Consider the following 12,412-nt stretch of genomic DNA (forward strand, 5'->3'; position numbering starts at 1 on the left):
CCGCCCGGGGAAGGAAAATATGGAAACGGCTGCTGCGAGAAAGCAATCCACCCACCCTATTATTGAATCAAAACCCTCATTTGCCGCATTAAAAAGGAAATATGTTCTTTTTTTTATCCTACAAAATGCTTATTAAAGTGTGGGGTCTCCCCCAACTTGAAAACTCACCATATTTCTATTTTTTTTAAATTCAGATTTCGTGCTCGTTCCGAGCCGAAGACAAAGAGGGGAGGGAGTGATTACGAAGCCATTGAAATTACGATTACAACACGGCCGTCTAGACCGTGGGTTGGTAACCACAACAACCAAAAGTTATTCCTCCATATTGCCACGTCACAGAATACTGAAGAGGGGATAGTCATGATTACTAAAACCAAAAAAGCAATTGTGCAAAAGTTACAAAAACGGCTACCGATGGGGGAGATTTTGCATAAATGCAGTGCGGTGAAAAGGCGTGAAAATACGAAATGAAAGACGTATCGCACAATTGTGCAAGCAGCACTAAATATCGAAGGAAATCTTCACCGAGAGTACTAAGTTCGCAAAATAAGGAAGAATAATTGGCATGCCGCATCATGGGAGCGCTTTTTAGCACATGCTGCCTGAAATTCTGTCTAGCATGAAATAGTTAACAACAGAGTCTAACCAGATGGCATCCAAGAAGTGAAATGATAGTAATATGAGTTTGCTTCACCTCATAAGGCTTCAACAAGAGTTAAGTGTCAGTGTTTAGCTAAATGAATAAAATAGGAATAAACAAAGGCAAACAATTCTATATTGGCCAAATTTTATTAGTCAATATATTGAGATTCATTATACGATGACGAAAGACATTATTCGCAATTATTATACTTTTCACTCCAATATACTAAAATAATTTATTATACATCTATTTATCACCTACTTTCAAAGAAGCCTACAGACATATGTCGGACCAATCACATTCTCTACGATGTGTTGGCGCAGGGGTGCACACGGTGGAAAGTACTTGAGAACGCAAACTACGCCATTAAATATATCCCGCGGGCGGGACGAAGTAAAACAAGACAAGGCCTTTAAGTGTGATACGTGTAACACGAGTACATCCGATTTTTTGGGGTTGGTTGGTTGGTGGGGAGTGAATTGGTTCGATTGGGGAGTTACTTCGTACACGGGGATCGGAGGGGGTAGCACCCCAGGGTTTGAAAGCAATTAAACAACAGTAAAGAAAGGGTTGTCGCGTGTAATATCATTTCAGTTCACTTATAAATGCTATAAGCTCTCTGCATTTAAACGACTAGTTTTTCCACTCGGTGAAATAGCAGATACAGCGACACATTCACGGAAAATTATATTGCTGTGCTTGATAACTGAGAGAGGACAGTGCGTATTTTACCAAACGGACACTTTAAGGCGTAATTTCTGAGTGTATATATTAAAAGAAGTTTTCGGTGGGATCATAGGTGGTTAGCACCTGCAACGTTGGGTCGCAATCCCTGCCTTTCACTGTCTTCTCGGTGGGGAGAGCATTTTGTGTTGCATGTTCATGTGGTGGTGGAGTTTCGCATTCTTGCTTTTTGTGTCCTGGCTTGGGTGTTGTTGGATTGCTTTCGTGCTGCATCCTGGGGTGCAGTTGTTTGTTGGTTTACGGTACATGTGTTTGCATGAGTGTTGGATGAAGGGATTTTTACATGAGTGCGTGCGCCGTTGTGGGTATAGTTTTCCGTGTTGTAATTTTTGCATATGGTTTGCATTTTGTCATATTTTAAGGGTGGTGACCTAACAGCCCCCTCCACACGCCCTTGCGGCGGCTTGCGGGGTAGTATGTAGCCGTAGATGTAGCAAAAGTTGATACAAACATTTAACTGATACTATGATACACGATGGCATGGGAAAATAATTATTATCGGTAAATACATGGTTCGTTATGAAAGTAAAGCGCATGACTTTATTGTGCCGCGACTATCCAGTGCAGCGCGGTAAAAGCGGTCGGGAAATGAGGTGGGAGGTCTGCCCTTTCAGCGCAGCCGGTCACCAGTTTGCTTCGAGCAGTCTGAGCGGAAATACGTGCCTCCGCGTACAGTGTTTTTCGACCTTGTAACACGGCGTGATGGAGCGCCCAGCCACACGTCCTTCATCGTTACCCACTTCCTGGCCCGAAGAACCATTCCGGTGGTACCCCGGCCCCTTTACAGTCCCGACTTGGCTCCGTGTGACTTTTTTTTGTTCCCCCGACTGAAGAGAGCGCAGAAAGGATAGCATTGAGAGGCCGTGGAAAACATCCAAAAGCATGTTACAACGTTCTTGAGAGATATTCCCGTCGAGGAGTTCCAGGGTGCCTTCAGGGGCGTGGCAGACACGTCTCCGAAAGTGTATTATTGATGCAGGGGGAGAGTATTTCGAGGAATTATCAAGCATTTGTACAAGTACGTAAATCAAATAAATCTATTTTTCCCAGGGAATGCGCATTACGTTTATAGTGATCCCTGTATATCCTCAATTGTGTTCCAAATTCCATATGAATGCTCCATATAGTTGTAGATTCCAAATGAAACTGAAAAGGAACTGGCAATCAAAATTTCAAGGTATAACTACAATTAACTTAACCTTGAACTAATATCTACCACATTAATTACCATGATCCGATCTTTTATTGTACCTGGGCTCGTGTGTTACTGCGAAAACAAGTCCATGCTCGTCGATGCGGCATTAAAAAGTGGCACAATGCTTCTTCCCCTCCCCTTCCTCTCCCCGTTCACCCTCGGGTATTATGAATTCCGGCACGCTAAGCGAACCCCGCCGGCGCTGACGTAATTAAGGGGTCAGGACAACTCCGCGACGTCGCGGTGCAAAAAGCGACAAAAAGAGAAATTAATTTCCTTCGTCGGGGAACGAAATACGAGAATTGCGAGTGATGGATGTGTGACAATACCCATACGCTCGTCCATTGTAAATAAAACTCGGGAGAAAAAAAACCCGCCGTGCCATGAGCACTACGATATGTTTTCCCTGTACTGTCGCAAATTTTCTCCGCTGCGCTGAAAACTTAATAATTAGCGAGGCATGACATAAAACAATGCAATGAATGTGGCAATTCCCGCGAGTGAGCTGCAATTTGCTCACGGCTGAAACCGTTTGTGCTTGAGAGGCAGCGAAAAAGCTTTCTTCGTAAAAATATCTCCCTTTATATTTCTTTACTCATAAGTAATATATTACAGTTAGTTGGGATAGTCATACGCTCCGTATTTGCGAATAACGAATGCTGCAACGAGCCACACCTCTTTGAAATGATTGCGGGGAAAAGCAATGGGAAAGTGAAGAAATACGATAATTCGTTCAGGTGCCGCGGCATGTTTGGACCATGCGACCACCAGTTTCATTGGAGATCCATCGGAGAAAGAGTTGAGGCATTATAGTACAAAGCAATCCGCTAGATTTACGCGAAATTGTAACGAAGAAAAGGGAAACGGAGGTGCTGGAGAAAATATTATTCAGCCATAAATAACAGCATACGTGACTAGAAATTTCAAAAAGGGACAAGACAATTGAGTTACATTGTAATACCGAAGGAATTAGCATTGTACCAAAGTATATCGGCATGTCTGACCAACCGCAAACAAATAAAGGAAGACAAAATCCACGAGGGACCAATTCAATGGCATCAGGCTCAACCTTGTGAAATTGCAATTTTAAGAATTAGAAAAAAATATAAATTATATCTTAAACTATCTTCCATCCCTCGCTAAATTCGCAACACCAACAAAACCAACTCTGCCCAACAACTACGATAGAAGAACCAAACAGTACGACATCCCAACTACCGGCACCTCACATCGACTATAGAGCACCCAAGGTGCTAACGTTTCCACGTGACCCAGTCGCGTGCATAACACATATGTAGATCTATATCGAATATTAAAATCCGTCACGAGGATGAGTGGCAGGGTGTGTTAGATCACCAGGCATTAGAGAGCCATTAGTGATTATTGATGTTGAGCATAGCTTTCTTAGTTTAGGCTGAGAGCTGGTGCCGAAGCAAATTTCGCGGATGTGCCGAAGCAGAGTATCGCATTTTCTTCGTTAAGTAAGGCAACGGATGAACAATAGGTGCTGCGTCTCCCTTGACCTCCGCAGAAAGAACGACATGTTTCAAATAATACACAGATGAATGAAGTATTAACTAGTGGGACCAAAATGTGCATTCAGTGGTAAGCATTTTTTCACATTGCAACAAAACGACTAGGCAATAAAAATGAAAATTAATGGGCTATAAGTCACACATTCAATGGGTGCGAACATTTCTGATAAAGCGAAACATTTACAGCTAAACAACCAACTTTCAATTCAATACATCGGCTTTATGTACAGAAATAATGGCGGGTGGGGTCGTCAGAAAACAATCCGCCAACAAGCATCGTACTTTTCATATTATGAGGAATTGTACACTAATTACGCAACTCTTTCGTAGAAAGAGGGTTTGAAGCTGACGCTTACTTTTACTAACCGGAAGAAGGAAATAATCAACCAACAGCGCGATACAACGCACGGTAAAAAATATATTTTAGCGCTCAAAATGCAGAACGCAGAGTGAAAGCATTAAGCGCACAATCTTTCAGCCGTTCCATTACGCAAGCTTCTCCCTGCGGCGAAGTAGCAGACAGGTAATATTTTTGGTTCGACGGCAATGAGCCATGAGTTATGCTTTGCCACCGAGGTAATGAAAAAAATATAGCTAAAAAATTGAGCTGCACATTAATGGACGCATCCGAATTTGTTACATTCCATACTCCAAGACCTCACGCCATGCGCAAGCAAATACTCTACGCCGAGCAAGCAAAAGGACAAAATCAAATACATACCATTCCCGTGTGATCCCATTGAGATGGCCGCAGCTTTCGTGGTTCCAGGCGTCGTCTTGCCACCCCGCGGTCGGTGCGAGTGCGTCTTCGGTATCCTGGGAGACCCCGGAGAGCCCCCGGATGACCCCGAGGGCGAGAGAGGGGCCTCACCCATGAGGAGGCTTTCCGATCCGCCCCTGCCTCGCCCGCGGATGGTGCTCCGGCTCCCTCGGCCGCCCCGGCTCCCGGGCCCTCCGCCTCCACCCCGGGGCCGACCCCGCTTGCCCCCTCGGCGCGGCTTCAGCACCAGTTCACCGTCTGCAAGGTAATTGACAATGCGGAGACAGATTAGGAAAAGAGGCAAAGAAGCACGGATTTGTTCAATCGGTGTTCATCCAAAACCTAGCTCAAACAGTGCACGATGAAATTAAAATGAACGTCCGAGAGCAAAGATAAACTATTCCCTTCTCATTAGGGTTGGAAAACAAATTTATAAAATTATAGATATGGAAAAATTATCAAGAAAGTAGGTCCAGAAATATGTGCCTATTATTTTTTTAAATATGTGATAGAGGGGAGAATGTTAGGCAAACGAGGAAAGGGAAGGAACAGGATAGGGATGTTGGACGGGATGAAGGGAAGAAGAAAGTACTCAGAGATGAAGAGGGACCTGATGTAGAGTAGGATGTTGTGTTTTGCTAGAAGTCACAAAATATTTATTTAGGAGCTGTGTCCATCCAAAAACCTACCTCCACAGGTAGATGCCTAATAATAATAATATTCTTTTAACCAGTCTCACAATATTGTTTCATTTTTTCTTTAATCCAGGGACGAAAGAGAATATTTTTTCGAAAAAGAATTTTCCCGTTTTGCTACTAAATTTCTCATTTTGCAACAGACAAAGTACGCACTTTAATCCCGATGAATTTTCTCCTCATTTAATTCTCCTTGGTCGTAAGTTCGAATTCGTTCTAATTTCATTTCGGGAGTCTACAACTTGGAAAACGCCGCAAGTATCTGCCATCCATGGGATAAAATGTTAATAAAGCAATTAATTAAGTTTCAGAGGGCATGTTAGAGCAATTGTATTGGAGCCTCTGGTTCTCGAAGAGGGAAGGAGAGACATATGACTTACTGTAAGGCACAGGTCACCTGAATGTTCTAACGACACTGAGGTAATTATTATGGCACCAAATTACATTGGTAAATTGCGATAGAATAAGACAGATAGGCGCCGCCACGAACAGCTTATAGCACCCGTTCTTCACTCGCATGATACAAAATCATAACAAGCACCCGAATAAATATACTTCGAGACAAACATTTAATGATTAAATCAATTATTTGCACGGTGTAAATAGGATTGAGATAACGTGGAAGTCCAGGGGTAGACCTTAGGACTACTGACCGGAGGGTCCGAGTTCGATTCCCGGGCACGCCACTCTGGTCAGCCTTAGCTTCACCTGAGCTGAGAGATTTTTCGGGAACTTGAACTTCCTGAGAAACCAAAGGCGGCACAAGGACAAGCCCCAAACCTGATGTGTGGATTTCACACGCCGTCGGGCTTAGTACTGGGTGAACTCTATCCTCATCTACCAAACCGAACTTCGGCTGGATGATTATTTATATGACTACTGCGTTTATGGTTATACATAGGCATGAATGTGCACTAGTGATTTTGCATATTACCTAAAATGTCTTGTAATGAAATAATATTGATGCATGCAAGGCTGGTTACCCTTCACACCCCCTTGCGGTGGCATGCGGGGTGAAATAGAATGAAACCAGCCGTGCTTTTTGGATAGGGGGAGGCGAAGCACCCCCACGCTCCGTTGCTCTGAATTCACTCGTGAATGGCATTTAAAAAGATCTCATTTTGAGCGGCATCAGCTCGTTTGACTTTCTGCAAGACGTAGCTTCTTGCATGTCATTGGATAAACTTCTTACTGCATCCTAAGGTTCAATTATCTGTCCGATGATAGAATATGTATTTTCATGCGTGTAAAATGAAAAGATTTTTGCATGAATGCATACGCCACTGTGGGTACAAGATTGCACGCATGCGTTGATTTTGAATGTGGTTCTGTTCCATTTTACGGGTGGTGACCTAACACCCCCCCCACACGCCCTTGCGGCGGCTTGCGCGGTATCATGTAGATGTAGATGTTTCCAATTCCGAGTACGATTTCAATTTTAGGAGCCGTGCAATATCTGCATCTAAATCTCGTTCATTTATAATACACTTGTGGGTGTGTTTTGATTTGGACAGACCATAATTTTTAGAAGGACCAACATAAAATTCATCAATTTTCTTAGTAATTGTGAAATACACGTGAAGCAGTGATAACTCCATCCAATGGCCACGACCGGCAGGAAGTCGTGCGACATGGGAGTCTCCTTTTAAGAGTGCCAAATTAACACGCACACCTTTCGAAAGACCACACCAGATCATGCCCCTGCCCAACACCTGGATCTATGGCCCTTATCGACCCCTCTCAATCTGACCATCACTGACCAACGAGTCGAACTCACTCGCCCCGACCACTTCCATCCCAGCCCCACGAGGACTTTCGAGGATTCACTTCGAAGACAATGACTCCGGGTTCCGGGAACTGTTCCTGAAATAGTGACGGGGACCACGCGCGGCTCGCTACCGCCGAGGGAGCAAAGGTGTGCCCGAAAGGCGAACCTTGGAGGCGCACACCCGCCCCTTCCGTGAGAGCCCAAATGTTACACGGATAGCAACTGCCCCTCCACCCCCGACTCCCACGAGGCGACAGCGTTCACGGGGCAACCCCCAAGGCTGGAGAGAGAGAGAGAAGAGGGGGCAAGGCGGTGGAAAAAAAATAGTTGAAAATATTCACCCGTTGATTTCCCGACGAATGGCCCTTTGGCTGCGAATGCGGGAGGAGGGACCGGGAGGAGCGGCGGCGCAGAGGCATCCCGAGGGCCCAAAGGGTTGAAAGGGCTACTTTTCTCCCACTGTGGGCATTGAGTAATCCGCACGCGTCACCCGAGAGTCCTCTTTTGAGGCGAACAAATGAACTCGGCGGGAGACTTCCGGCGAGATGCACGCACGCATGCAATGGAAACGCAAGCAAGGAAGAGCGGCAGCACCTGGTTGCTACGACGTGCGGAGGGGTGGGTGTGGGAAAGGAGGGATCGTGACGAAGCGGGGCGCGTGGGCTGCGTTTATGGCCTACGTAATTCGTCGCAATGCAAAAGAAAAACACGAGAACTCAAAAGTAATCACGTACGTATGAAAATGATGCGTAAGTATAGATACCAAGCGCAAATTTCATACTTGCCGCGCTGAGTATTAACGAGTTCAATGTCGACGCCATTGATTTTAGTAGTAGTTATAAGGGAAGGACAGCTGAGGTCATTTGCATCATTAGGGATGGATAGGAAAGAATGAAGGGGGAGGGAAACTCGGCGTCGGCATTAGCCTGTTCTTGTCAAAAGGCGCCAAGGGGTCACACAGTTTAACGTCCCATCCGCCGGACGGCGTATTCACTCAAAGTGCTCTCTACAAAGCACCCCAAGTAGGGATCGGGAGACCACTAAAACACATCTGCCACCAACAGGATTCAAACCCGGGTCCTCTGGGTGGGAAGCCAGCACGTTAATTCCCGCACCATCGCGATCCCCGGTTGATTTTAGTCACACAATATAAATTCACCAGAGAACTTAAAAAATGTATTTAAAACTTAACATATATTGTTTCCTTTATTTGGGTAAAATTCAAGACGCTGGTACCAAACCAAAGGAAACTTCTCTTTTTAATATATCACATAAGCTCCAAGGAAAGTAATTTCTCCAGCACTCGACGTACATCCGCCCTCATGGCGACTCGAGGGTTACTCTTAAATATACATTGACATTATTCAATAACACCGAAAGAAATGCCACGGCGACATATTATAAGCAGTCACGCGCACGAGGGTGCAAAATCAATACATGAATTGGAGGAGATTCGCCCTAACAGAGTAGTTGGACTAGACCCGCCATTCGAACAACACGTTTTCGCCACCTCTCCCGATTCCCTGATTGTGTGGGCGGTTGCTCGTTCACATTTCCACCAACTGCAATGCTCCACCCAATAATGGGGTTTAAACAATAGTCACTCTCTCTCTCTCTCTCTCCAAGCTCACGAGTGCTGTCATTCCAAGGCTGCAGACGAACGCGAGTGCTCAGTTTTCTGTATTTTTCCCCATATTTTCTGAGTCTAAATACTTAATTATTCAGTCGAGTCCAACTAATTGAAGTGTGCCATTGATCCACTATGAAATAAACAGTTAAATCGCCATCTGAAACGAGATATATTAAACTCCTGCTATGTCTTACTTCATGGAAACGGATCTCGGCATGGACACCGATATAACATTCCCTTTTGAGATTGCGCTAGTACGAGTTCAACGTTCAATGGCCACTACAGATGAAAATCCTTTTAATATTAATTCTTATCGGAATTGTTACAAAAAGACCTCTGATTTTTGCGAAATGGAATTATTATCCTTGAAGGGATTACATGATCTCCAAAAAGTGGGCATATTTAGATATTCCCTCCTACGCGGATAGCATTAATGAGAAAACCATCGAGGCAACTTCAAATCACCACGGAAGCCTTTACAGCAACATTACTAAATACATTATTACATAATATTTTCATTCTATTATACATTTACTAATATGCTGTAAATGAATTGTGTGTTTCACCCAACTAAATGTGCATTAGTATTTCCCTAAAACATATAGGTATGTTAACGACTTGGGTCACGTCTGCTGTTGCGGCATGCAACCCAATTTCCTCATCGACGGGTAATTATTGACATAATTAATGTACTTACGAGCACGAAAAAGGCATTAATAGCATTAGTGAATGACACGATACTTCAATGTGAAAAAGAAAAGAGTGGCAATATACTTATTTTATAAGAATTGCAAATACCTACAACCAGGCAATAATAGGCAAAAAAAAAAAAGAAGTTAAGTTCCCTCGGAATATGAATTTATCTTTTAAGAAGGGAAATTCGCTCCCTCAATTTATTTCCCAACCATACACAATTTAGATTACAAAATAATAACCGACAAAAAAGGTTATCCCAGATTACACTATAAATTAATATCTTAGCTTTCTAATGCTCGTTCATTAAACCAGAACGTCAAAAAAGGATACATCTCCAAAGCCAGCCGGGGGGCCCCCTTTAAGAATCGAAAATTAAGCTGCTTCCCATTTGACATGAGGCCAAGGACAGAGGAGGCCGTTATCCCCATCTGCTTCTAGTGCGCACGGGCAATGCAAATCCAACGTAAGAGCATTACGCCGAGCCGCGAAAGGGATTAAAAGAGGTGGAACGAATGCTGCTGGAACGAGGATGAAAGGCGGCGAGAGAAGGCGGCGGGGAAGAGACTCGCACCTAAGACTTAAAAGGCGCATTTAAGCCACCGATTGAAACACATATCGGGCCGAACCGGGCTCATAAAGAGGGCTTAAAAGTGAAGGCAAACACAGGCATACGAGGACGAAAATTATCGTGCTTCCGGGAATTATAATACGTCTGGTTATTTCGGTGAGAAGGATTAACTTTTGACAGCAGCGAGAAACAATCCCTGGAATACCTTATGGACGCCACCCGCAAAATCAAATCAAGATTGAAACTATAATCACTCACACAAAATATCATTATTTCTAATTGAACCATCCAATAAATTTAGACTACGCTAACCACATGGAATAAGACTCGTACTTGGCAAACACACAATCAAAAAAAACCTCATAGTTTGAGAAGAACATCACTAAACTACGTAACGTGGACTGAAATATTAGCCCATAAATTGACATTCTCATTGAAACTTACCGCGGCGTAGAGGGCAAGGGAGTTCGGCGTTTTTCCGTCTGAATTATGGTTGACAAGCCATAGTCGATGTCACGGTCGACATACGATAACGATGTACCCGGAAAGGAGCGCATCTCACAACAACCAGCCGTCCACCGGAAAAGAACCTAGCCTCCGGGAAGGGTGGGAGGGGGGCGCCGTGCATCCCGGAAAATAACCCCGAGGGCGCATGACGTCACATCTGTTCGATGCCCTCACCTGGTCTTCCGAAGGCAGATTGATTCCCGCTCGGGCCGTGAAAACCCTCGGCACCCGCCCCGTCCAAACGCCATCCCTCCCTTCCCGAGGGGGTGCGAGGAAGGTGCGTCCACGATTGACCTCCCGAGATTCGAATGGGTAGATAAGGCGAGGGGATGGGAACGAATGGGCAACAATTATCACACTCTCGCCCCTTCGATATTAACATCAGAATAACGACTAAATTACGGCTACATAAGTCATCTGCTGACGAGCACGATGACACGGCAATTTTCTCCCTGAAAAGAGACAGTTGTTTTTTCCGAAACCATCATGATGTCGAATCAAATTTATGAGCATAAAATTACACGTCCATTTCGGAGAAGAGACTAGCTACATAATCTAGCTACATAGCTAAATAATACACTGGCAGAAAAATTCACCGAAATGACGATTTGCATTAATTCCGCTTAAATCAATAAAATTATGAGTCTAACAAACATTATGAGTCCTAAGTGGTATTAACGGATTGCAACCCGTGAAGTAACTTAAGTCATCCAACCCAATATCAATCGTTGAAATAATTTGGCAGATCCTCCCCCTGCGACCTTCCATTGAAACGAAACACGAATTTTCAACCTAACGAAAGGTTTCTAAAAATATCTAGAGACGGAATTTTATTTTAGTAATTTATACAATAAACCTACTGGAAAGTCCCTTCAAACAGCATGCTCAATACCGCTTTTAAATCCATCGCCAAAATAAGCCTATTCAAAAGAGTAATATCGCAAGTAGGTACATTTCGTTTCCTCCATCACCATCCAATTCCTTAAGATTTTTTTTCAATAGTTAACATCGACTCATGGGTTACCAATTTCATTCATTCGCACAACACTCCTTTGCAAACATGTAGTGTACCGGTAATCTCATGCAAAAAGAGGTATGAATGCAAACGAAAATGAAATGAGGCCACCACAAGCCATTCGAAAAGACTTCTGAGGGGGGACGCTTCAACGCGGAAAAGCCACCGCTCCCTCCCCGGAGTGAGTGGGATAGAGACGGGGACTATCAAGTGGGCGTACGAGGAAGTTTCGAGAGGGGATGGAATTATTGAGCGTGGTCGGAGGGAGGATGACTCCGGATGTAGATGGTGTCGCAGATACGCAGCGCTTCGCACGTCTCCATCGGCGGCGGGTGAGTGAAAAGAGCCACGCAAAACGAGCCATGAAAAAAAATATAGGGGGCGACGCCATTGGATTGGGGGAGTGGGACGATAATCCGATTGGGCAAAAAAATTGATAAGTTCATCGCAAGAGCTGGCAACGCAAGCCGAGGCGAGATAATTGGCTGTAACGGCTGGGGTGTGGCACAAGCGGATGGTCGCGATGGGGGAGATGCTGAAAGGATACCGTTTAAGATCGTGAGCTCAGATCCGCCCACTCCCCATCGATCAAGCGATTATCTCCCCCTGCCCTTCCTCCGACGCCACAGCCTCTCGACAGCCGCAAAGGGAACGAC

The 12,412-nt window shown here is 44.5% G+C and overlaps 1 protein-coding gene across 1 annotated transcript in view; it reads right to left on the minus strand.

Moving 5' to 3' along the window:
- Window positions 1-12,412, minus strand: part of Ino80 (chromatin-remodeling ATPase INO80) — a 196,612-nt gene that overhangs the window by 39,339 nt on the left and 144,861 nt on the right. Inside the window, exon 29 of the mRNA XM_071598816.1 lies at window positions 4,839-5,135. Coding sequence (XP_071454917.1) covers window positions 4,839-5,135 — 297 coding nt within the window. The remainder of the gene's footprint in view (window positions 1-4,838; window positions 5,136-12,412) is intronic.

Source organism: Hetaerina americana, unplaced genomic scaffold (assembly GCF_022747635.1).
Source record: "Hetaerina americana unplaced genomic scaffold, ioHetAmer1.1.p SCAF_10, whole genome shotgun sequence".
NCBI classification, from domain to species: domain Eukaryota; kingdom Metazoa; phylum Arthropoda; class Insecta; order Odonata; family Calopterygidae; genus Hetaerina; species Hetaerina americana.